Source organism: Microcaecilia unicolor, chromosome 5 (genome assembly GCF_901765095.1).
Source record: "Microcaecilia unicolor chromosome 5, aMicUni1.1, whole genome shotgun sequence".
NCBI classification, from domain to species: domain Eukaryota; kingdom Metazoa; phylum Chordata; class Amphibia; order Gymnophiona; family Siphonopidae; genus Microcaecilia; species Microcaecilia unicolor.
The window spans coordinates 164,393,925-164,420,875 of NC_044035.1; the positions used below are offsets into that span (position 1 = coordinate 164,393,925).

At 43.7% G+C, this 26,951-nt stretch overlaps 1 protein-coding gene across 1 annotated transcript in view; it reads left to right on the forward strand.

Moving 5' to 3' along the window:
- The window catches only part of HIF1AN (hypoxia inducible factor 1 subunit alpha inhibitor), an 83,896-nt gene that overhangs the window by 34,798 nt on the left and 22,147 nt on the right, over window positions 1–26,951 (forward strand). Inside the window, exons 3-5 of the mRNA XM_030203532.1 lie at window positions 2,087–2,235; window positions 22,830–22,975; window positions 23,266–23,372. Coding sequence (XP_030059392.1) covers window positions 2,087–2,235; window positions 22,830–22,975; window positions 23,266–23,372 — 402 coding nt within the window. The remainder of the gene's footprint in view (window positions 1–2,086; window positions 2,236–22,829; window positions 22,976–23,265; window positions 23,373–26,951) is intronic.

Consider the following 26,951-nt stretch of genomic DNA (forward strand, 5'->3'; position numbering starts at 1 on the left):
TTAAAGTCCAGGTAGCGGCTCTGGCTTGCTTCAGGGGCCGCCTGAAGGGTGCTTCCCTGGCTTCTCAGCCAGATGTGGTGCGCTTTCTCAAGGGAGTTAATCACCTGCGCCCTCCTCTGCACTCAGTGGTGCCTGCATGGAATCTCAACCTGGTGCTAAGAGCATTGCAGAAGCCGCCTTTTGAACCCTTGTCGAGGGCATCTCTGAAAGACCTGACGTTGAAAGCAGTCTTTTTGGTGGCTATCACTTCAGCCAGAAGAGTTTCCGAGCTCCAGGCGCTCTCATGTCGAGAGCCTTTTCTGCAGTTCACTGAGGCAGGAGTGACTATTCGCACAGTGCTTCCTTTCTGCCCAAGATTGTTTCTCGCTTCCATGTGAATCAGCAGCTCTGTCTCCCTTCCTTTCGTAGGGAGGTCTACCCAGAGGAGTACTCTGCTCTTAAATATCTGGATGTGAGACGAGTCATCATCAGATACTTGGAAGTGACCAATGATTTCCGGAAATCGGATCATCTGTTTGTCCTGTTTGCAGGTCCTCGTAAGGGTCTGCAGGCTGCTAAGCCTACAGTGGCAAGATGGGTCAAGGAAGCCATTGCAGCGGCTTATGTGGCCGCGGGGAAGGTGCCGCCTATCCAGCTGAAGGCTCACTCCACGAGAGCTCAGGCGGCCTCGATGGCAGAGGCCGGATCCGTCTCCTTGGAAGAGATATGCAAGGCGGCAACTTGGGCTTCGGCTCATACATTCTCCAAGCATTACCGGTGACTGTGGCTGCACGGGCGGAGGCCCGGTTTGGAGCTTCAGTGTTGAGGTCAGGGATTTCTATGTCCCGCCCTGGGTGAGTACTGCTTCGGTACATCCCACCAGTCTATGGATTGATCAGCTTGATGATATGGAAGGTAAAATTATGTATAATCATACCTGATAATTTTCTTTCCATTAATCATAGCTGATCAATCCATAGCCCCTCCCAGATATCTGTACTGTTTTTATTCTGGTTGCATTTCAGGTTCAAGTTTAGTCTTCAGTTACTTCAGAAAGACTTCGTGTTCAAGTTCTTCCTTCACTTGGATTCTTCAAGAGTTGAGACGAGTTTGTGTTACAGTGAGCTGCTGCATTCCTCTCCCCTCCGTTTTACGGGGCTGGATTGAGATTTAAATTCTGCCGGCACTCCCTCCCGCTTTGTGCGGCTGTAGGGCAGCTTTGTACCCCTCCCGCTTCGGCGGTGTTAGGGTCAGTCAGCTCCTCCCGCGGTTGCGGTTGCAGGATAAGCCAGATCCCCCCGCATCGGCGGGTGTGGTGTCCCTCCCCCGCTCCGCGGGGATGAGCTGGACGGATTCCCCTCCCCCACTTGTGTGGGGATGAGCTGGGTTAATTCCCCTCCCCCGTTTCGGCGGTGGTGAGCTGGGCAGAGTGTCCCTTCGTGGGTGTAATTCTCTAAGTGCTGAGTCCTGCGGATGGAGCTTTGATATCGACATACTGAGGAGTTTCCGGCAGCACATGACCACATATAGGGAGGCAAAAGTTTGCTCTCTATCTCCACCTGCTGGTAGATGGACACAACCCACCAGTCTATGGATTGATCAGCTATGATTAATGGAAAGAAAATTATCAGGTATGATTATACATAATTTTACCATATGCAGCCAAGCTGATGTTTGGAGCATTCTAGTTAGTGCTGCTGCTTTAACCAAGCTTCATCATAAATAGGCTTCGTAAGAATGGAGTAATGTATGTTGGTGAGTCCATTGCTTGGTCTAAGTGTTCCTGCACATTTAATTGGTGTGTAAAAACGCACGCAAGAGCATTAATTTTGGTAAGATTACTGTGTTGTCTGTTTAGATCAGCAAGATGTAGGAAAAGAAATTACCTATACAAAACAATGAATAGTGACTGCCAGAATAGCTCATACTGAGTTGATAACATACAGGATCCTAGTGATCCCTCCAGCAGAACTAGCACTACTCAAATATATTCAGTTACTCAGTTTACTTTGAACTTTATATATGCCCTAAGAATGTTGTGTGTTATCTTTTACTGGCATTTGCACGTCTACCTTTTAATGCAGATCTTTCTATATTTATAATGCAGGTTGTATCTGCAGCAGACACTGAATGACACTGTCGGGAGGAAAATCGTGGTAGATTTCTTGGGCTTCAACTGGAATTGGATTAATAAGCAGCAAGTGAAGCACGACTGGGGGCAGCTAACTTCCAACCTGCTGCTTATTGGCATGGAAGGTGAGGGGAGCAGGGGAAAGTCTTGGGCAGAGGCTTTCATTTAATTCATTTGTGGTGCTTCTCACACACTGCAAAACTGGAAGAAAACAAAATGGAACTTGCAGCAGCCAGTATATTGTAGTCTTGTCAAATATGATAGAAAAAAAAATGTAAAACACCATAGGGCCCATCTAGTCTGTTTAGCCACACCAAATTCTCAGCTCTACTGTCCCTCTCTGTAAGATCCTCTGTGTTTGTCCTGTACTTTCATGAATTCAGGTACTGTCCTTGTCTCCACCACCTCCACTGGCATGCTGTTTTGCACATTCATCACTCTCACTCAGGGGCTCTTTTACTAAGCTGCGGTAAAAAGTGGCCTCAGGGCATCCTTATGTGGGTCATTCCTGTGCACTATGTCTGTTTTACCGCAGGATTACAATGGCTGTTTTTTCCATTTCCAGCATTAATGGCCACATGTTAATTTTCCCATTAGTACGTGAGCACTTACTGACACTTATGTTGTAGGCGGTAAGGGCTTACATACTAATCAGTTAATGAGCAGCAGTATATCTGCACTAACTGATTAGCACAGAGCATGCCTACTCTCTGCCCCCGACCCGCCCTCAGCGCAAAAACTAAAATCAGTTTTAGTGCGTGGGAAGCATGTGCCGATGCCAAAATTACTGCAGGATGCTCACGTTAGTTTTTATCGCAGCTTTGTCTGCAAAGAAATATTTTCTAAAATTACTCCTGAATCTACCCCTTTTCACTTTCATTCCATGATGCCTTGTTTTGGAGCCCTAACACATGGCACACAGGGCAAGAGATCAAAGGGCCCTGCAAGTGTTTTCTTAGCATCCATTTTGAAAAATCAACCCCAGTAGTTTCTGTCCATGTGTTCCTGCTTGTGCCAAGGTTTAATTTTGCCACACACAGGACATACTGTTGCTTTAAAGGAAAGGGGAGTGGGACTTGATATACCGCCTTTCTGAGGTTTTTCAACTACATTCAAAGCGGTTTACATATATTCAGGTACTTATTTTGTACCAGGGGCAATGGAGGGTTAAGTGACTTGCCCAGAGTCACAAGGAGCTGCGGTGGGAATCGAACTCTGTTCCCCAGGATCAGAGTCCACTGCACTAACCACTAGGCTACTGTCTGACAGCTCTCATGCCTATAATTCAATGTATTTATTAACATGTGTTTGTAAAATCTGTTGCAAAAAACTTCACCATTAACCTCCAGTCTGCTCAACAGAAAAGTATATAATCTGTATCATGATGGTGACACCATTCTTTAATATGATTTCATCAGTTGTGTACTATCCTTATATAGGGCCTTTAAGGCCACAGTGGCAGGTGGATTATCCCTAGTAATGTCTGTAGCAACTCCGGCTGTTTCTATGCTATTCATACAGTTTGAAGTTTGTATGTTTATTTAAAATTTATGTAAAAAAAATTTAGATGTACATTCAAAACAACTTGAAGTCAAATAAGGTTAGCTTTCTAAAAAAATACATAAGGCAAATAAAACTTACAGGGAAATAAATCAACATCATAGCTGTGCTTCCTAAACAACTGAAAAGGAGGAAGACCAAAACGGAGAAATTAATCAAGGAGAACTCTAAAGAAGAAATATGATACGACCAACAAGAAATAACACTTAGCCAAGGGGAGGTACATCAGTATTATTCCTTCTCAGGGTCCCTGTAGGATGTCTTTGGCATGCGCAGAGCAGCCAGCATACTGCTTGGCTGCTCTGTGCATGCTCAGCTGGCCGACTGGCTTGGAAGGAAATCCCATGCAAATGAACTAGCAGCGATTTGCATGCGATTTCCTTGATGCATTCCCGTTGCTTACCGATTTGCTAAGGAATCGGCAAGGGAAGGGCATTAACGATTGTTTTAGTTCATCTTCCCCTAAATTTAAAAACTGCCAGAAAGTATTAGATCTCTTATCTTTTCCTTAAAGTGTGCTGGGCTCTCCTCCTCCCCCACCTGCGTTTTGTGTAGACAATTGTAAGCTAAGGTGTGGCTAAAACTTCTGCTGAGAGATCTGGGCAGTTAACCACTAGGTATCTGATTGTCTCCTGCATGAAGGAAACTTACACAGATAAGACTTGTGCTGGCTTTATTTCTGGCTATCCCTACTCAGAGCTGTGGTTTTGGGCATCTCGCCCTTCAATCATTGTCTGTCCTTGTCACTGCATTTCTATCTATCTTGCTGTGCAAATATTGTGGTCTGATTGCTGTGTTTCAAACTGGTTTATTGATATCTGTTAATCTGAGAACTAAATTTAATAACTGCCAGAAAGTATTAGATCTCTGAGAACTAAATTTAAAAACTGCCAGGAAGTATTAGATCTCTTATCTTTTCCTTAAAGTGTGCTGGGCTCTCCTCCTCCCCACCTGGGTTTTCTGTAGACAATTGTAAGCTGAGGTGTGGCTAAAACTTCTGCTGAGAGAGCTGGGCAATTAACCTCCAGGTATCTGATTGTCACCTGCTTGAAGGAAACTTACACAGATAAGACTTGTGCTGGCTTTATTTCTGGCTATCCCTACCTCAGAGCTGTGGGTTTGGACATTTCTTGTGCATTTCTTAACCTTGACTTCCCCTTATCCCAACCAGCTGTGTAGATAATAGGCTTAATATAGTTCTAGAGAGAGGTTTTACAGCAAACACATTCCACAGGTTTTAAGTTTAAGCCCACCCACCCCAAGACTGACATTTCCTAAATAGCTTTCCTAAATACACTACTTATCACAAATTAACTCCACCCAAATTACAACTGTCTCTGAAACAGGGGCGTAGCCAGACACCCAATTTTGGGTGGGCCTGGGCCCAAGATGGGTGGGCAGAAGAACCCCACCCCATCCCATAGGTGATTTGGTCTCTCCTCTCGCCTGCATGCCATATGGTCTCTCAAATATCCCTCCTCTCCTGCACACCTTTTAAATTTCAGATTTTTAGTGAGGAGCAACTAATACACACTACTTATGGAGGCCCCACATCCTTCCCACTGATGCAGCTTCCTGTTTCCGTATAGGCGGGACTAGGTCAGAGGGAAGGCTGTGGGGCAGGTGTAAGCAGTATCAGTTGCTGCTTCCTGCAGGCAAAGATCTGCTATTTATAAGGTATGCAGGAGGGACACTTGTTGGGAGTTTTCAGCTTGGGAATCTCTGCCGGCCACATCATAGGTGTGCTGCTATTGGTGGGCCTGAGCTCAAAGTGGATGGGCCTGGGCCTACCCAAGCCCACCCTTGGCTAAGCCACTGCTCTGAAAAGTAAACCATTCATTATCACAGGAATCCCCAGTCTTCTGCTCACCATCACGGGCTTAATGCTCTAGATAAAAAGGACCTCTGTTAACATATACATTGGCTGCTATTCTTATTATATATCATATAGGATACCATTTTACCTTCTCTTCCCTAAACTTGTTCATCAAGCTTCTCTCACTGTTGGCAGTACCATATTGGCAGGATAATCAAAAATCAGTATTAACTATACCCATAGATCTACCCTCTTTCCTTTCTACCTAGTTATGATAGAGGATACACTTTTCTAACTGCTTCCAGACCTGTAACATTCTAACTTTGTGGAAAGGTTCTGCCAATCCCAGTTATATTCTAGTGGAATTTGAAAGTTAAATCAACTGGAAATTCTTTGATCAGACTGTATCAGTTCTGGTCATACCTAGATAACCTTTTTGATACAGCACTTGGCTGACTCACTAGGACTTATAATCCCACCCACCCCAGGGTTTTCCAGTCATAAATAGACAAGCCAAAACTCATTAACTTTCCTCAGTCACACACAAGCAATCTTGCAGACTGTTAACCCCATCATAGTACACCCGTTCATACCCATTTCAAACAGGATGACTTTTATTCTCTGTAATAATTGTGGTGCTTTAGTTTCAAGGCCAATCATCTGGAGACTTAAGGCTTGTCCTGTCTGTCTTCAGCTCGCTAGTTTAAAACAGGAGCTCAGTAAAGTAAAGCAGGAATTTGATGCACTTAAAACAGCTTCTAGGACTGCACAAAATCATACTGCACAGAATCATACCAAATTCTCACCACTGCCTCAAAGGATAAAACCACCTAAGAATACATGGTTCACAGTAGGCTCAGGCAGACTTCGTTATGTGACAGAGAAGCATCCGCCCTCACAAGTGTTGCCCCTACAGTATTCTTTTGCTCCATTACAGCACTGTGATGTTCCTGATAATAGAACTGAGGCGGAAGAAGGTGGAACAAAAAGATATGAAGGTAACCAAAGAGAAAAGACACCCCCAAATCACTAATGTTGAAACACATACCAGGAAATGTAAATGGAAAGTGATGACCACAAATGCTTAATAAAGTTCATGATCTTCAAGCCCTAATGTTGGAGGCATCTTGGATGTTGTTGCAATCACGAAGACGTGGCTCAATGGTTTCCATGAATGGGATGCAAACATACCAAGCTATAATCTACTTAGGAAGAATAGAGATGGTCGTAAAGGTGGAGGAGTAGCTCTGTATGTGAGAAATGATATTGCAGTGACTGAAATGACAGAGGCCTGGGAAAAGGAAGAAGCAATAAGGATCACCTTAAAAAGAGATGATAGAACCTCTGTCCACGTGGGTGTTGTCTACAGACCTCTGACACAGTTGGAGGAATTAGATAAAGAGCTGATCGCGGATATTCAAAAGTTGGGAAAGAAGAGAGAGGTGCTGTTTCTGGGAGATTTCAGTCTGCCAGATGTAGATTGGCAGTTCCATCTGCGGAATCGGAAAGAAGTAGAGAGATCGTAGATGCTTTCCAAAGTGCTCTGTTCAGACAAATGGTGACGGAACCCACGAGGGAAGGAGCGATGTTTATCTGGTGCTCACAAATGGGGATAGTGTGTCAAATGTCTGAGTGGGTGCCCACCTGGGCAGCAGTGACCATCAAATGGTTTGGTTTGATATGACAGCTGAAGTGGAGGGCGGCCACTCAAAACTCAAAGTCCTGGATTTCAGGCATGCTGACTTCAGTAAAATGGGGGAATACGCGAGGAAGGAGCTGATGGGCTGGGAAGGACGTACGAGAAGTGGAAGGATAGTGGTGATGAAAGGATCTATAAATATTGCCACAAACCTTTATGTAAAGAGAGTAAATAAAAGCAAGAGAAAACGGTTCTCCAAGCAAGTTGATGAGAAAATAAAGGCTAAAGAGTTGGCGTTCCTGAAATACAGAAAAACTCAAGAAGAGGAACACGGAGAGGAATACCGAATGAAACTGAAAGAAGCCAAGAGAGAGAGATGTCTGGCAAAAGCGCAAGCAGAAGAACAAATGGCTAGAAAGGTAAGGAGGGGTGACAAAAATTTCTTCAGGTATATTAGTGAAAGGAAAATGACTAAAAAGGCAATTGTGAGACTGAAAGATGCTGCGAACCGCTATGTAGATAATGATGAAGAAAAAGCAAATTTGCTAAATAGATACTTCTGTTCTGTTTTCACAGAAGAAAATCCTGGAGAAGGACCGCGATGAGAATGGAGTTGATATAGCACCGTTCACGGAAGAGAGTGTATATGAACAACTAGGAAACCTAAAGGTGGACAAAGCCATGGGACTGGACGGGATCCACCTCAGGATATTGAGGGAGCTTAGAGAGGTTCTGTCGGGTCCTCTTAAAAATTTGTTTAATAAATCCTTGGAGACGGGAGAGGTTCCGTGGGATTGGAGAATGGCAGATGTGGTCCCTCGTCACAAAAGTGGTGATAGGGAACAAGCTGGAAACTACAGGCCGGTAAGCCTCACTTCGGTTATTGGAAAAGTAATGGAAGCGATGCTGAAGGAAAGGATAGTGAATTTCCTGGAAGCCAATAAGTTGCAAGGTCTGAGACAACATGGTTTTACCAAAGGTAAATCGTGCCAAACGAATCTCATTGAATTCTTTGACTGGGTGGCCAGAGAATTGAATCATGGACGTGCTATAGACGTAATCTACTTAGATTTCAGCAAAGCTTTTGACACTGTTCCCCACAGGAGGCTCTTAAATAAACTGGACAGGCTGAAGATAGGACCTGACATGGTGAACTGGATTAGGAACTGGTTGACAGACAGACACCAGAGGGTGGTGGTTAATGGAATTCGCTCGGATGAGGGAAAGATGATTAGTGGAGTCCCTCAGGGATCGGTGCTGGGGGCGATTCTGTTCAATATATTTGTGAGTGACATTGCCGAAGGGTTAGAAGGTAAAGTTTGCCTTTTTGCGGATGATACTAAGATTTGTAACAGAGTGGACACCTGGGAGGGAGTGGAAAACGTGAAAAAGGATCTGCGGAAGCTAGAAGAATGGTCTAAGGTTTGGCAATTAAAATTCAATGCGAAGAAATGCAAAGTGATGCACTTAGGGAGTAGAAATCCACGGGAGACGTATGTGTTAGGCAGTGAGAGGCTAATATGTACGGACGGGGAGAGGGATCTTGGGGTGATAGTATCTGAGGATCTGAAGGCGATGAAACAGTGCGACAAGGCGGTGGCCATAGCTAGAAGGTTGTAGGCTGTATAGAGAGAGGTGTGACCAGCAGAAGAAAGGGGGTGTTGATGCCCCTGTATAAGTCACTGATGAGGCCCCACCTGGAGTATTGTGTTCAGTTTTGGAGGCTGTATCTTGCTAAGGATGTAAAAAGAATTGAAGCGGTGCAAAGAAAAGCTACGAGAATGGTATGGGATTTGCATTACAAGACGTATGAGGAGAGACTTGCTGACCTGAACATGTATACCCTGGAGGAAAGGAGAAACAGGGGTGATATGATACAGACGTTCAAATATTTGAAAGGTATTAATCTGCAAATGAACCTTTTCCATAGATGGGAAGGCGGTAGAACTAGAGGACATTAAATGAGATTGAAGGAGGGGCAGACCGAAGAAGATCCACTACAAACACAGACGTAGAGAAAACAGCACATCGAAGATGAAATAATCATACACCAAAACTGTATGTATTGACGGGAAATAAAGAGATCTTGCACTAATCATGCCCAATGTGGCCACATTTTGCCTCACTGAAGGGCTGCATCCAGGGCACTATCAAACGTATAGGGGTCTTTTTACTAAGGTGCACTAACAGATTAAGGGAGTTTTCTACAAAGGTGCGCTAATGTAGGCGACCATAATAATCCTATGGGCATCTACATGGTTAGCACACACTAAAAACACTAGCGCACCTTTGTAAAAGAGGCCCTTAGTGTGCGCTAACTGATAAGGCATCCATAGGAATATAATAAGCGTCTAAGCGTCTTATTTAGTGCATACTAAATCCATTAGCACACTTTAGTAAAAGGACCCTATAATTTCTAATTAATTAGCCTACATGATAAATAATAAACATATATAAACAAACACCACATCTAAATGAATGATGCATTTTAGTATAGACGACGTATCAAAATGAAACCATATACATCAAAAGTACTATACGTACCCAAAACCAATACATACCCAGTAAGAGATCAATGGTCACATGCAATTCCTTCACAAAGTACACTAATTTTCAAACAGCTAAAAATTAGAAGATAAATCTGGCTAGAATACATAAATAGAAATGAAAATAGATTGCACAGACTCACCGAACAGCATTCCAACAAGTCTCAGAAAGAGATGTGATAAGACTAACGTGTTGTTTGTCCAAGTTTATATGCACATATTTACTTTCTAATTTTTTAATTCTGTTTTTAACTGTTTGAAATTTAGTGCACTTTGGGGGGCATTTTCAATAAGTCATCTTAAGTCTGACTTTGGATGTTTTGGACAAAATGTCCAGAATCCAGGTGGCGATTATAGCCATTTTTGAAATAGCAAAACATCTTTTTTTTTTTTTTTTTTTCCAGAAAATGACTGTTTGCTAGATGTTTTTGTTCTCTGTGCATTCATCTTTTTGGTAAAAAAACAAAACAAAACCCTGTCCAAGTGAAAAACGCACATAAGCAATCCATTGGGATGTATTGGGGAGGGGGGGGGGGGGTCAGCATTCTTAGTAGACTGGCCACACAGACATAAGTACATAAGTACATAAGTACATAAGTAGTGCCATACTGGGAAAGACCAAAGGTCCATCTAGCCCAGCATCCTGTCACCGACAGTGGCCAATCCAGGTCAAGGGCACCTGGCACGCTCCCCAAACGTAAAAACATTCCAGACAAGTTATACCTAAAAATGCGGAATTTTTCCAAGTCCATTTAATAGCGGTCTATGGACTTGTCCTTTAGGAATCTATCTAACCCCTTTTTAAACTCCGTCAAGCTAACCGCCCGTACCACGTTCTCCGGCAACGAATTCCAGAGTCTAATTACACGTTGGGTGAAGAAAAATTTTCTCCGATTCGTTTTAAATTTACCACACTGTAGCTTCAACTCATGCCCTCTAGTCCTAGTATTTTTGGATAGCGTGAACAGTCGCTTCACATCCACCCGATCCATTCCACTCATTATTTTATACACTTCTATCATATCTCCCCTCAGCCGTCTCTTCTCCAAGCTGAAAAGCCCTAGCCTTCTCAGCCTCTCTTCATAGGAAAGTCGTCCCATCCCCACTATCATTTTCGTCACCCTTCGCTGTACCTTTTCCAATTCTACTATATCTTTTTTGAGATACGGAGACCAGTACTGAACACAATACTCCAGGTGCGGTCGCACCATGGAGCGATACAACGGCATTATAACATCCGCACACCTGGACTCCATACCCTTCCTAATAACACCCAACATTCTATTCGCTTTCCTAGCCGCAGCAGCACACTGAGCAGAAGGTTTCAGCGTATCATCGACGACGACACCCAGATCCCTTTCTTGATCCGTAACTCCTAACGCGGAACCTTGCAAGACGTAGCTATAATTCGGGTTCCTCTTACCCACATGCATCACTTTGCACTTGTCAACATTGAACTTCATCTGCCACTTGCACGCCCATTCTCCCAGTCTCGCAAGGTCCTCCTGTAATCGTTCACATTCCTCCTGCGACTTGACGACCCTGAATAATTTTGTGTCATCGGCGAATTTAATTACCTCACTAGTTATTCCCATCTCTAGGTCATTTATAAATACATTAAAAAGCAACGGACCCAGCACAGACCCCTGCGGGACCCCACTAACTACCCTCCTCCACTGAGAATACTGGCCACGCAATCCTACTCTCTGCTTCCTATCTTTCAACCAGTTCTTAATCCATAATAATACCCTACCTCCGATTCCATGACTCTGCAATTTCTTCAGGAGTCTTTCGTGCGGCACTTTGTCAAACGCCTTCTGAAAATCCAGATATACAATATCAACCGGCTCCCCATTGTCCACATGTTTGCTTACCCCCTCAAAAAAATGCATTAGATTGGTGAGGCAAGACTTCCCTTCACTAAAACCGTGCTGACTTTGTCTCATCAGTCCATGTTTTTGTATATGCTCTGCAATTTTATTCTTAATAATAGCCTCCACCATCTTGCCCGGCACCGACGTCAGACTCACCGGTCTATAATTTCCCGGATCTCCTCTGGAACCCTTCTTAAAAATCGGAGTAACATTGGCTACCCTCCAGTCTTCCGGTACTACACTCGATTTTAGGGACAGATTGCATATTTCTAACAGTAGCTCCGCAAGTTCATTTTTTAGTTCTATTAATACTCTGGGATGAATACCATCAGGTCCCGGTGATTTACTACTCTTCAGCTTGCTGAACTGACCCATTACATCCTCCAAGGTTACAGAGAATTTGTTTAGTTTCTCCGACTCCCCCGCTTCAAATATTCTTTCCGGCACCGGTGTCCCCCCCAAATCCTCCTCGGTGAAGACCGAAGCAAAGAATTCATTTAATTTCTCCGCTACGGCTTTGTCCTCCTTGATCGCCCCTTTAACACCATTTTCGTCCAGCGGCCCAACCGACTCTTTGGCCGGTTTCCTGCTTTTAATGTATCTAAAAAAATTTTTACTATGTATTTTTGCTTCCAACGCTAATTTCTTCTCAAAGTCCTTTTTTGCCCTCCTTATCTCCGCTTTGCATTTGGCTTGGCATTCCTTATGATCTATCCTGTTACTTTCAGTTGGTTCTCTTCTCCACTTTCTGAAGGATTGTTTTTGGCTCTAATGATTTCCTTTATCTTACTGTTTAGCCACGCCGGCTGACGTTTAGTCTTTTTTCCCTTTTTTCTAATACGTGGAATATATTTGTCCTGAACCTCCAGGATGGTGTTTTTAAACAGCATCCACGCCTGATGCAAGTTTTTTATTCTGCGAGCTGCTCCTTTCAGTCTTTTTTTCACCATTTTTCTCATTTTGTCGTAATCACCTTTTCTATAGTTAAACGCTAGCGTACTTGATTTCCTAGTTTCACTTCCTTCAATGCCAATATCAAAACCGATCATATTATGATCACTGTTATCAAGCGGCCCTCGTATCGTTACCCCCTGCACTAGATCATGAGCACCACTAAGGACTAAGTCTAGTATTTTTCCTTCTCTTGTCGGCTCCTGAACTAGCTGTTCCATGAAGCTGTCCTTGATTTCATCAAGAAATCTTATGTCCCTTGCGTGTACAGATGTTACATTAACCCAGTCTATATGCGGGTAATTGAAATCCCCCATTATTATTGTGTTGCCCAGTTTGTTTGCGTCCCTGATTTCCTTTAACATTTCCGCATCCGTCTGTTCGTCCTGGCCAGGCGGACGGTAGTACACTCCTATCACTATCCTTTTCCCCTTTGCACATGGAATTTCAATCCACAGTGATTCCAAGGAGTGTTTTGTTTCCTGCAGAATTTTCAATCTATTTGATTCAAGGCTCTCGTTAATATACAATGCTACCCCTCCACCAATCCGATTCACCCTATCACTACGATATAATTTGTACCCCGGTATGACAGTGTCCCACTGGTTATCCTCCTTCCACCAGGTCTCAGAGATGCCTATTATATCTAATTTTTCATTTAGTGCAATATATTCCAACTCCCCCATCTTATTTCTTAGGCTCCTGGCATTCGCATATAGACATTTCAAACTATGTTTGTTGTTCCTAAGTACATCATGCTTAGTACTTGACAGTATTAATTGGCAATCTTTTGTCTGATTTTTATTGTTATTTAAAGATACCCGATCTACTACAATCTCTTTTGCAACCTCACTATCAGGATACTCTATCTTCCCTGTTATGGTGATATCTTTGAAAGATACCTTATCCCGAACCATGCTCTTTTGAGCGACTGTCGGCCTTCCCCCCATTTCTAGTTTAAAAGCTGCTCTATCTCCTTCTTAAACGCCGATGCCAGCAGCCTGGTCCCACTCTGGTTAAGATGGAGCCCATCCTTTCGGAATAGGAATAGACATCCCAGGAGAGCAGTGGGACACCCTAGGGGGCACCATAGTGGACTTCACATAAAAGCTCCCAGGTACACATCTCATCCTTATCCCCTTATATTGTATGGTGAGCCTTCCAAAAACTTACTGTACCCAACTATATACCACTACAATAGCCCTTATGTCTGCAAGCATCGCCTATATGTGGGTACAATGGGTTTTGTGGGGCTGACATATTCCACCACAAGTGTAACAGAGTGAATTATGGGCCTGGGTCCTCTTCTCCACAGTGCACTGCACCGACCACTAACAGGCTTATTTTCGAAAGAGAAGGGCGCCCATCTTTCGACACAAATCAGGAGATGGGCGTCCTTCTCCCAGGGTCGCCCAAATCGGCATAATCGAAAGCCGATTTTGGGTGCCCCCAACTGCTTTCCGTCGCGGGGATGACCAAAGTTTATGGGGGCGTGTTGGAAGCATAGCGAAGGCGGGACTAGGGTGTGGGGCGTGTTTAACACATGGGCGTCCTTGGCCGATAATGGAAAAAAGAAGGGCGTCCCTGATGAGCACTTGGCCGACTTGGCCCATTTTTTTCTTGCGACCAAGCCTCAAAAAGGTGCCCGAACTGATCAGATGACCACCAGAGGGTATTGGAGATGACCTCCCCTTACTCCCCCAGTGGTCACTAACCCTACTACTACTACTACTACTATTTAGCATTTCTATAGCGCTACAAGGCATACGCAGCGCTGTACAAACATAGAAGAAAGACAGTCCCTGCTCAAAGAGCTTACAATCTAATAGACAAAAAAATAAATAAAGTAAGCAAATCAAATCAATTAATGTGAACGGGAAGGAAGAGAGGAGGGTAGGTGGAGGCGAGTGGTTACGAGTCAAAAGCAATGTTAAAGAGGTGGGTTTTCAGTCTAGATTTAAAGGTGGCCAAGGATGGGGCAAGACGTAGGGGCTCAGGAAGTTTATTCCAGGCGTAGGGTGCAGCGAGACAGAAGGCGCGAAGTCTGGAGTTGGCAGTAGTGGAGAAGGGAACAGATAAGAAGGATTTATCCATGGAGCGGAGTGCACGGGAAGGGGTGTAGGGAAGGACGAGTGTGGAGAGATACTGGGGAGCAGCAGAGTGAATACATTTATAGGTTAGTAGAAGAAGTTTGAACAGGATGCGAAAACGGATAGGGAGCCAGTGAAGGGTCTTGAGGAGAGGGGTAGTATGAGTAAAGCGACCCTGGCGGAAGATGAGACGGGCAGCAGAGTTTTGAACCGACTGGAGAGGGGAGAGGTGACTAAGTGGGAGGCCAGCAAGAAGCAGATTGCAGTAGTCTAAACGAGAGGTGACAAGGGTGTGGATGAGGGTTTTGGTAGAGTGCTCGGAAAGAAAGGGGCGGATTTTACGGATGTTGTAAAGAAAGAAACGACAGGTCTTGGCGGTCTGCTGGATATGAGCAGAGAAGGAGAGAGAAGAGTCAAAGATGACCCCAAGGTTTCGAGCTGAGGAGACAGGGAGAATGAGAGAGCCATCAACAGAAATAGAAAACGGGGGAGCGGGGAGGTGGGTTTGGGGGGGAAAATGAGAAGCTCGGTTTTGGTCATATTTAATTTCAGGTGGCGTTGAGACATCCAGGCAGCAATGTCAGACAAGCACGCTGAAACTTTGGTTTGGATGCAAGGTGAGATATCAGGGGTAGAAAGGTAGATTTGGGAGTCATCAGCATAGAGGTGGTAGGAAAAGCCATGGGATGAGATTAATGAACCAAGGGAAGAAGTGTAGATAGAAAAGAGGAGGGGACCAAGAACAGAACCCTGAGGTACGCCGACAGGCAGAGGGATAGAAGTAGAAGAGGATCCACCAGAGTGAACACTAAAGGTGCGGAGGGAGAGGTAGGAAGAGAACCAGGAAAGGACAGAGCCCTGGAATCCAAGTGAGGACAGCGTATCGAGAAGTATGCTGTGATCGACAGTGTCAAAAGCAGCGGAAAGATCAAGAAGAATGAGGATGGAATATTGACCTCTGGATTTAGCCAGTAATAGGTCATTGGAGACTTTAGTAAGCGCAGTTTCGGTTGAGTGGAGAGGGCGAAAACCAGATTGTAATGGGTCAAGAATAGCATGTGAGGAGAGAAAATCAAGGCAGCGGCGGTGAACAGCACGCTCAAGTAATTTGGAGAGAAAAGGAAGGAGGGAGATGGGTCGGTAATTAGAGGGACAAGTAGGGTCAAAATATTTTTTGCCAGCCTCTATGCCAGCCAAAAAATGTCATACCCAGCTCCATGACAGCAGTATGCAGGTCCCTGGAGCAGTTTTAGTGGGTGCAGTGCACTTCAGGCAGGCGGACCCAGGCCCATCCCCTACCTGTTATACTTGTGGTGGTAAATGTGAGCCCTTCAAAACCCACCAGAAACCCACTGTACCCACATGTAGGTGCCCCCCTTCACCCCTTAGGGCTATGGTAGTGGTGTACAGTTGTGGGTAGTGGGTTTTGGGGGAGGGGGTTGGGGGGCTCAGCACCCAAGGTAAGGGAGCTATGCACCTGGGATCAATTTCTGAAGTCCACTGTAGTGCCCCCTAGGGTTCCTGGTTGGTGTCCTGGCATGTGAGGGGGACCAGTGCACTACGAATACTGGCTCCTCCCATTACCAAAGGGCTTGGATTTGGTCGTTTCTGAGATGGGAGTCCTCGATTTCCATTATCGCCGAAAACCGGGGACGACCATCTCTAAGGTCAACCTAAATGTTGAGATTTGGGCATCCCCGACCGTATTATCGAAACGAAAGATGGACGCCCATCTTGTTTCGATAATACGGGTTTCCCCGCCCTTTTCGCGGGGACGTCCTGCGAGGACATCCTCAGGAAAACTAGGGTGTCCCGTTCAATTATGCCCCTCTTAGTCATTATTAAAACAGGTCTAGCTCAAAAGTCATAGTTTTAGTCCTGGATGTTTTTATTTAGTTCCATTATGGCAAAAAAAAATTCAAGTGTTAGGAAAGCCCTAATCATGCCCTGAGTGATTTGGAGATATTGCAGACGAACTGCATAGATAAACGACTGCAAAATAGGTTTTAAAAATAGCAATTTGGGAGTCACGTGATGCTAGGCTAGCAGGAGAACGCCGCAGGAAATCACTCCTCTAAGTTTTTTTTTCACCGTTCTTCTCATTTTATCATAGTCTCCACCAAGCTGACACTCACCACAATAAAGGAAGATCATCCACACACGGAAAACGGCAACAAAACGGAAAAAATGACCATAACAAACAAACATCACCCAGGGAAAGACAACTAACAAAAATCAACCTAAATCCAAACCAATTAACCTCATTCCAAAATATCCAGTTGGGTTACATCAATGCAAGGTCCGTAACCAACAAAACAACAACATCATCAGACTGGATTACCTCAGAAAACCTCGATCTTACCTTTATCACAGAAACATGGATTCACAACCAAAATGACCCCATAATTCTTGATCTTTGTCCCCCAGGCTACAAAATCACCCATCGGTCCAGACTGGAAAAGAGAGGCGGAGGCATAGCACTAATCCACCGAGAGCAATTCACCATCAAAACCATCACTGACTCCATCACTCCCCATCTAGAAATTGCCTTATATAGAATCCAAAATAATTCCCTAACCCATAGCTGAACTGTGTCCTGTTCTATAGACCACTCGGCAACTGAAACGAAACCCAGCCTATTTTCATAGACTTCATATCAAACAATTGTGTACACAACTCCAATATAATAATACTAGGTGACATCAACCTTCACTTAGAGGACCCCAACTCCACCAATGTACGGGAATGTAAAGAATTCCTACAATCTTGGGACCGCAGCTGGCCTCACATGCAACCGACCCATATCAAGGGTCACACATTGGACCTTCTATCACACAAACTGCCCACAGACCACAACCTGTTAATATCAGACATTAAATGGACAGCAACACCTTGGACCGACCATTACAAATTAAACCTAACTTTAAACTGGTGGAAGAAGGGCTCAATTCACAAACCAGTACCCACAACATATATACCACAAGAGGGCAAATAGATCCACAAGCATTCTGGCAACAAATCTTCGAGAACGAATGGATAATAACAACCGACTCCAAACTCTATCTTAACTGCTGGGAGGACAGACGTATCAGCGTACTTAATGAAATAGCACCCTTAAAAACAAGAACATCAAATAGGCAGAACACAATACCATGGTTCAACGACGAACTGAAAAAACTCAAAACACAATCCAGGAAACTTGAACGAACATGGAGAAAAATAAAAGATGAACAAACACTTAATGCATGGAAACACATACATAGAAAATACAAATATGCAATAAAACAAACAAAAAGATCCTATTACAAAACCAAACTAGGACCGGATTATAAAGATATGAAGAAACTATTCCAGCTCGTATATAAGCTACTGGACACCACCCCTGCCACCACAACCAATACAGACATCCCACCCGCAGACAAACTTGCTAATTACTTCAATACCGACATCAAAAACTTCTTCAATGAACTAGATTCAACCTCCGATGGCTACCCAGCTGACCGTATTTGGACAACATTTAATCTCATCACCACCGAATCAATCAGAGAAACAACCTACAAATTTGCCAAGACCCACTGCAAACTGGACACATGTCCCAGTTATTTACTAACATCCGCCCCTGATCGCTTCATATTAGAACTCACATCCTACCTAAACTTCATGTTACAACAAGGTCTCTTTCCCGAGGATTATGGCAACATTTTACTCACCCCAATACCAAAAGACACCAAGAAAAGCACAAACGATGTCACCAATTACCGCCCACTGGCATCTATCCCATTAGTAGTAAAAATGATGGAGATCTAGTGACTACACAGCTCACAGAATACTTGGACAAGTTCTCAATACTACATAACTCACAATCGGCATTCCGCTCCCACCATAGTATCGAAACGGTACTAGTTACCCTTTTGGCCAAATTCAAGCAGGAGATAGCCATAGGTAAAAGTATACTCCTCCTTCAGTTCGACATGTCGAGTGCATTCGATATGGTAAACCACAACATTCTTATAAGGCTACTTAACCACTTTGGGATCGAAGGAAATGTACTTAATTGGATCAAGGGTTTTCTTACCACCAGAACTTAAGTAAAATCAAACTGAAACATATCACCACCGTGGAAGCAGTATGTGGAGTACCTCAAGGATCACCACTATCACCAATACTCTTCAACATGATGATGATTCCATTGGCACAGTCCCTATCTAATCGAGGACTTAACCCGTTCATTTACGCGGATGATGTTACTATCTACATCCCCTTCAGACACGACATGAAAGTAATGGCCAATAAAATCAACGAAGGCCTGAACATCATGGACTCCTGGGCAAATTCATTCCAACTGAAACTGAACACTGAAAAAACACACTGCCTCATTCTTACCTCGCAACATAACAAATACAATCCCACGATATTAACTACCCCAAGTCACACCCTCCCTACATCAAACAGTTTGCAAATACTCGGTGTCACACTCGACCGCAACATAACTCTCGAGAGCCAAGTAAACTCTGTAATAAAATATTCCATGCAATGTGGAAGCTCAAACGATTAAAACCCTTCTTCCCAAGGGAAACCTTTCGATACCTAATACAGTCAATGGTCGTAAGCCATGCAGATTACTGCAGCGGAATCTACGCGGGATGCATGGAAAAACTAACAAAAAAAATACAGACCGGCCAAAATACAGCAGCCAAACTGATATTCGGCAAGACACGCTTCGACAGTGCCAAACGTCTTCGAGAAAAACTGCACTGGCTCCCAATCAAGGAGCAGATCATCTTCAAAATTTGCACCCTGGTCCACAAAATCATATATGGTGTAGTCCCAGGATACATGATAGACCTCATAGATCTATCAACAAGTCGGTTCTGCTAGATCGTATCTAAATCTGCACTGCCCAAACTGCAAAGGCTTAAAATACAAAACAACTTACGCATCCGGCTTCTCCTACATAAGTGCACAACTATGGAATGGCCTCCCAAAAGCTGTGAAAACAATCCATGACCACCTTAGCTTCCGGAAATCACTGAAGACCATCTTGTTCCAAAGGGCATACCCTACTGGCCCACCTTAAATGCCTGAATCCAGCAACACAACGGAACCAAAGCCCGTAACAAGCACTATATAACTCTTCTTCTCTACAATTCTAACATCTCTGTAACACATGAACCTTTTTGATAACATCACTTTGTATCTGTTTTTTTCATTGAAGACAACTAACGTCTCACGGTACTATGTAAGCCACATTGATCCTGCAAATAGGTGGGAAAATGTGGGGTACAAATGTAACAAATAAATAAAATAAAGTTAAACGCTAACGTATTTGATTTCCTATGTATACTTACTTCAAAGCTAGTATCAAATCTGATCATATTACGATCACTGTTATCAAGCGGCCCCAGCACCATTACCTCCCGCACCAGATCATGTGCTCCACTAAGGACTAGGTCTAGAATTTTTCCTTCTCTCGTCGGCTCCTGTACCAGCTGCTCCATAAAGCTGTCCTTGATTTCATCAAGGAATTTTACCTCCCTAGCGTGCCCTGATGTTACATTTACCCAGTCAATATCGGGGTAAATTGAAATCGCCCATTATTATCATGTTGCCCAGTTTGTTTGCGTCCCTAATTTCCTTTAACAGTTCTGCATCCTTCTGTTCATCCTGGCCAGGCGGACGGTAGTACACTCCTATCACTATCCTTTTCCCCTTTACACATGGAATTTCAATCCACAGTGATTCCAAGAAGTGTTTTGTTTCCTGCAGAATTTTCAATCTATTTGATTCAATAATTTGTACCCCAGTATGACATTGTCCCACTGGTTATCCTCCTTCCACCAGGTTTCAGAGATGCCTATCTAATTTTTCATTTAGTGCAATATATTTTAACTCTCCCATCTTATTTCTTAGGCTCCTGGCATTTGCATAGACATTTCAAGCTATGTTTGTTGTTCCTGTTTACATGATGCTTAGTACTTGACAGTAGTAATTTGCAATCTTTTGTCTGATTTTTATTTATGGACACCTGATCTACTATGTTCTCTTTTACAACCTCACTATCAGGATACCCTATCTTCCATGTTTTGGTGATATCTTTGAAAGATACCTTATCCTGAACCATGCCCTTTTGAGCGACTGTCGGCCTCCCCCCCCCCCCCCCCCTGTTTCTAGTTTAAAAGCTGGTCTATCTCCTTTTTAAATGTTGATGCCAGCAGCCTGGTCCCACCCTGGTTAAGGTGGAGCCCATCCTTTTGGAATAGGCTCCCCCTTCCCCAGAATGTTGCCCAGTTCCTAACAAATCTAAAACCCTCCTCCCTACACCATCATCTCATCCACGCAATGAGACTCCGGAGCTCTGCCTGTCTCTTGGGCCCTGCACGTGGAACGGGTAGCATTTCAGAAAATGCTACCCTAGAGGATCTGGATTTGAGCTTTCTTCCTAAGAGCCTAAATTTGGCTTCCAGAACCTCTCTCCCACATTTTTCTATGTCATTGGTACCCACATGTACCAAGAAGCCGGCTCCTTCCCAGCACTATCTAAAATCCTATCTAGGCGACGCGTGAGGTCCGCCACGTTTGCACCAGGCAGGCAAGTCACCAGGTGATCCTCACGCCCACCATCCACCCAGCCATCTATATACCTAATGATCGAATCACCAACCACAACAGCTGTCCTAACCTTTCCCTCCCAGGCAGTACTTGGAGAGACATCCTCGGTGCGAGAGGATAGTACATTCCATGGTGGGCAGGTCCTGGCTACAGGAGTACTTCCTACTTCACAGGGTGATGCTCTCCTTCTAGGAGACCTCCCTCCTCCAAGGTAGCACAGGGGCTACCAGACTGGAGGTGGGACTTCTCTACAACATCCCTGTAGGTCTCCTCTATGTACCTCTCTGTCTCCCTCAGCTCCACCAAGTCTGCTACTCTAGCCTCAAGAGAACGGACATGTTCTCTGAGAGCTAGGAGCTCTTTGCATCGGGTGCACTCATATGACATCTCACCAACTGGGAGATAATTATACATGTGACACTCAGTGCAAAAAACTGGATAGCACTCGTCTCGCTGCTGGACTGCTGACTCCATCTCAGTGTTTTTGAGTTTTTTTCAATAATTTAAAACTTGCTACAGTATTAAGGATATTAGCCTAATATAAAAGTTTCTTTTAGTTTATATATATATATATATTGTATGATTTACTTAGTGTTTCCTTCTAGTTCCTGCAGTGCCTGCTAGATTCTATCTGTTAATGCTGTGGTACAAAGTTTTTAAAACTAAGTGGAAAAGACTATGGAGATTAGTTGGACTTCTTCCTCCTTCCCTTCTCTTCTTCTTGCTTCCTTTCCCCTAACTGCAGTCTATCTGCTTAAGTATTGTATTTCTCTTCCCTTCCCTTATGCCCTCTTCTGTCATTGTAATTGTTTTTCTTTAGTTCATTGTAAGCCGCTTTGGGGCTGCTTTACGTGGCAAAAGGCGGGGTATAAATGTTCTAAAATAAATAAATAAAATTTGCTTTTTATATTCTTATTTTGCCTATCACTAACTAAAATTCCTCCTTTAAACCCCCAATTTTTAAGTTCTCAAAGCAAAATAGCATTCACTTACCAGAGAAATGTCCTCTTCTCCCAACATTTTTATGTGCTTTTCTTTTGGTTTTCTTTGTCTTTAATACTTTTCCAGTTCAGATCTTTTATCCTTTTCTCGTCCTTACCTATCTCTTCAATGTTTTTTTTTTTTCCTTCTTGTCACATTTTCTTTTGCATTTTGCTGCTCTACTTGCAGTCCCTTCGATACTGTTGCTGGCTCTTGTTTGTCTCTTCTCCTTGTGTGCCCCCTCCCTGTCCTTGTGTGATGCACCCTGCATGTGGGGCTTTAGCACCACACAGAAACTGACTTTACCTTTTTGTATATAAATCTTTGTGCTCCTATGTCCTTCTGTGATATCACATTTTTTATAACCTATTTACAGAATATTTATGGTCATTGCTAGCCACATGGGTTTGACAAAGGACAGTATCCTGCTTCTCATGAGGAACATTGCAGCTAGGAAGTGTCCTTTTATACAGGAGAACATGGAAAGGAAGCAGTAGTCATGCCTAGTAGGACCTTTGCCCCAAATTCAATACAGCTCTTTTACTTTGTGTCGCCAGAGAAGTTGCTTTTTTCCCCCTGTGCCTCTGTTTATCCAGCTATAATTGGAAGTTGTCGTATAGATCAGCAATTACTGTTGTTGCTTTGATTTACAGGGAATGTGACACCAGCACACTATGACGAGCAGCAGAACTTCTTTGCCCAGATTAAGGGTTACAAGCGCTGTATCCTGTTTCCACCTGAGCAATTTGAGTGCCTTTATCCTTATCCTGTACACCATCCCTGTGACAGGCAGAGCCAGGTGAGTGGCTGATGCCTTGGGAACCTTAGCACACCACTGTCATTCACTCTGAGGCAGATTTATGCACACTAACAGAGGGACAGCATCTGATTTTCCTCATGTTCCCTCGCTTTCACCTGTACACTAGTCTGTCGCCAGTAATTTAATACACTCGTTTTATCCTGTTATGATTGTTCTGCAGATGTCACCTGTCCAAAGCCACAATTTACAAGCCCCATTCTGTAGCAACATGGAATTTCTTATGCTATGTACCTTTAAGGTTCTCCTGCCTCCTCCTCCTCCTCTGCCAGGTGGACTTTGAGAATCCTGACTACGAGAAGTTTCCAAACTTCAGGAATGTGGTTGGCTATGAGGCGGTGGTGGGACCTGGTGATGTGCTGTATATTCCTATGTACTGGTAAGAGTGTTCTTCTCTGCCTCAACTCTAATCCCCTTTTACAGCCTTTTCTTTGGGTTCCTCTGTTACTGAACTGAAGGTCTGAAATTGGTAGCTGAGTGCAAGATTAAACATATGTTAGCTGAAGGAGAGTGATGATAGGTAGAGGGTTTCTTGTGTAACACAGCAGCTCATGACTGGAACATAGTGAAGCTACTGAATCCATGACAGAGTGAAGGGGCATATTCTCTAGGGGGCAGCTTGCCAATCTAATTTTAAGAGCTGCCATGTTTTGTCTACTTGGGACCATGGTTGCTCAATGAAGATATCGTGGTGATGCTGGAACTGTTAAATATTCGGTGAATATTCTAAGCTGTTAAAGATGTTATGGTGTTCCACCACTGCTGTTTAGAGTATGATTACTGAATGGAAATGAAAAGCTGCCTTTCTAGTCCTGGATATGTGATTTTTACCTGTTTGTTTATTGCTACAGCACAAGAGTTAATCAAATAGCTTTGCTAAAAGTTTAGAAGATAACTAGGGTCTGGAGAAAGATTGTATGTGATGTCTGAGGGAGGCAGGAAAGGAGTACAATTCATTTTGATAATGACATAGTGTAGAGGGTTTAATTGGGACGTGTAATGTTCAGCAAGGCCAGAACCCAGGGTAAAGCATGAAGAGTTAAAAAAAATGTTGACCTTTTGGATACAGGAATGCTTGCAGGCAGTGGTTCCAGAACTGTGGTTCAGGACCCCCAGTGGTATTGCGTCATCAGTAGACTGAGTCTCAGAAACAGGGCTGCTTTCTTTCTGTGGATCTCCACTGTGACCTGCATCCAGGAGTGATGGCCACCGTGGGATCTCTGCCCCATCCTGCTGTTTGGGCATGCGATTAGACTTAAAACCCATGCAGAGCACTGGGGTTTATGAGTCCATACTGACACAGGGTCCTGTGTTAACTGTTGCTAGTGTTGCAGTTGCTGCCTTCATGCTTTGGATGCAGGGGGAATAGGAAGTAATTGTGAGGGGGGTGCTTTAGGGAGGTTAGAAGTCTTCATGGTTTGGTGCACAGTGTATGTACTGTTCTTTGCAAGCAACATTGTTGACAAGTGTTTGAATCTTTGGTTTAAAAGCACACTACTTCATTGTTTAACTTATGTCCTCATTTATGTCAGTTGATAGATACCATCAGATTTTCTGACTCTTGATGCAGGTATTTTGCCAAATCGTGGCCCATGCTGTGGCCCATGTTGAGTCTATCTGTTGGATATTACTTTGTGAGTCTTTGGACTCCGTCTGTTGGACATATCACAAGGATTATTTTGTTGGACATTTTGTTGCCTTATTAAGAGGTCCTTGCCTCTCACTTCACCACATCATTACCGTACTTATGAGCTAGGCTTCCTCTAGTTATCCTTATGGTTGTCCCTGCTGCCTTCAGCACATAATATATTTGTCCTTAATTATGTTTGATTTCCCTATTGGTTGTAATCTTACTATTTCTGTAAGAAAAGCCAACCTGCAGAACCTAGGACATTTTGGGTTTGCAGCATCACACTGTAGATGCTGTCTCAGGCACCCCAGCTTTGTGATCCAGAAATGCTACTTGTTTGTAATTTTAATAATTTCTAGAACACCTTAACTTAGATAAAAATGTGTAAGTGCGCATGAGGCAGCATTTGGTCAATCTGCTTTGGAGAAGAGGTTTGAGATATACAGCTTATGGAGTGGTGATGGGAGAGATTCATTTGTTTGGTAACTCAGTGAATGAGATTGCAATGCAGTGAGAATAACCCAGTGTGTAGGATGGCCACTCAAAACACTTAGAAAGGTATGATGAGTAGGTTCTTAAGAAAAGATGACTAGGGAAGGATAGCAGTACATAGTAACATAATAAATGATGGCAAATTAAAGAACTGAACAGTCCATCCATTCTGCCCAACAATCACACTCATCATCAATCCGCGATTAAACCAACAATGAATGTGATATAGAATACTTGATCACGGCCTTTCTTTGGCATTTCTGGGACATAGACTGTAGAAGTCCACCCAGCACTGTCCTTACGTTCCAACTACTGGAGTTGCTGTTGAAGCCCACTCAAGCCTATACAAATCAGTTTTTTGTCATTTGCGGGACACAAACCGTAAAAGTCTGCCCGCACTGTTCTCACATTCCAACTACTGGAGTTGCTGTCGAAGCTCTCTCCAGCCCATTCCAAACTGGATAGCCATACATAGTTCCTACATAGGAACGCAGCTTTGGAATGTATTACCACTTGATGTGAAAATAATAAGCGACCTAATCAACTTTCGGAAATCACTGAAGACTTATCTCTTCCATAGAACATACCACAATGACCCATCACCTGAATTTTAGTGCATTACAACTTTAACTGTCATTTTATTATTGATCCCGTTATAACTAATGCTTTATCTCATTTGTTACATATATTCTTCTGTAATTATTAATTGTATCTTTATTCTGCTATGGCAATAACCAGGGTGGAATATTGTAAGCCACATTGAGCCTGCAAATAGGTGGGAAAATGTGGGATACAAATGCAACAAATAAATAAATATATGGGACACAGATTGTACAAGTCTGCCCAGCAACAGCCTTACCTCTTCACAGCTGTAAGTCGCCATCTAAGCGCCACTCGACACAGCACACATGCAGCAATTTACATTTTTTTTTTAAATACCATCTGTTTTCTAATAAGGGATCCTCTGTGTTCATCCCATGCCTTTCTGAATTCATCGCTATTTTTGTCTCTACCAACTCCCTCAGGAGGACATTCCAGGCTCGACCATCCTCTCCATGCAAAAGAATTTCCTGAGATTATTCCTAAGTCTACTACCTGCAACCTCAATTCATGTCCTCTAGTTTTATCATTTCCCTTTCTCTGGAAAATATTTGTTTCTGTATTAATACCTTTCAAGTATTTAAACATCTGTTTCCATATCATCATGCTGATCAATCCATAGACTGGTGGGTTGTGTCCATCTACCAGCAGGTGGAGATAGAGAGCAAACTTTGCCTCCCTATATGTGGTCATGTGCTGCCGGAAACTCCCCAGTATGTTCTCTATCTCAGCAGGTGGTGGTCACACACAGCAGCAGCTCTGGCTAGGCCTCCAAGCCTAATTTTTAGGTTTTGTTGAGTGCCTGGGGTTGAGGGCTCTTCTTGAGCAAGTGCAAACCTGGTGGCGCCAGGTCCCTCCTTTTCTCCCCCCTCCCGCTGGCTCCGTTTAAAAAAAAATATATATATATTTTGAACGTCCTTAAAGGCGTTTATTTCGACGTTTATTTAAACGTTTATTGCAGCTACTCATTGGGACACCAGGTCGTTACAGCTCGGAGCGGACAGCAGGTAATTTTTACCTTTTATAGTGGGCAGGGGGTTCCCCGATTGGTCTCCACGTGGCCTATGGCGTCGGAGGGCGAGGGCGCAAAGAGTCGCTCCCCGGATTGCGTGTGCGCTTCTAGAGGGGATGCGGGGGTCTTAAGTCTGATTCGCCCTTGTTGGATGACAGTTTCGTGACCGATGAGTGTCCCGGTCCTTCCTCCGGTGTGGCGGTTTTTCCCGCCATAAACGCCCA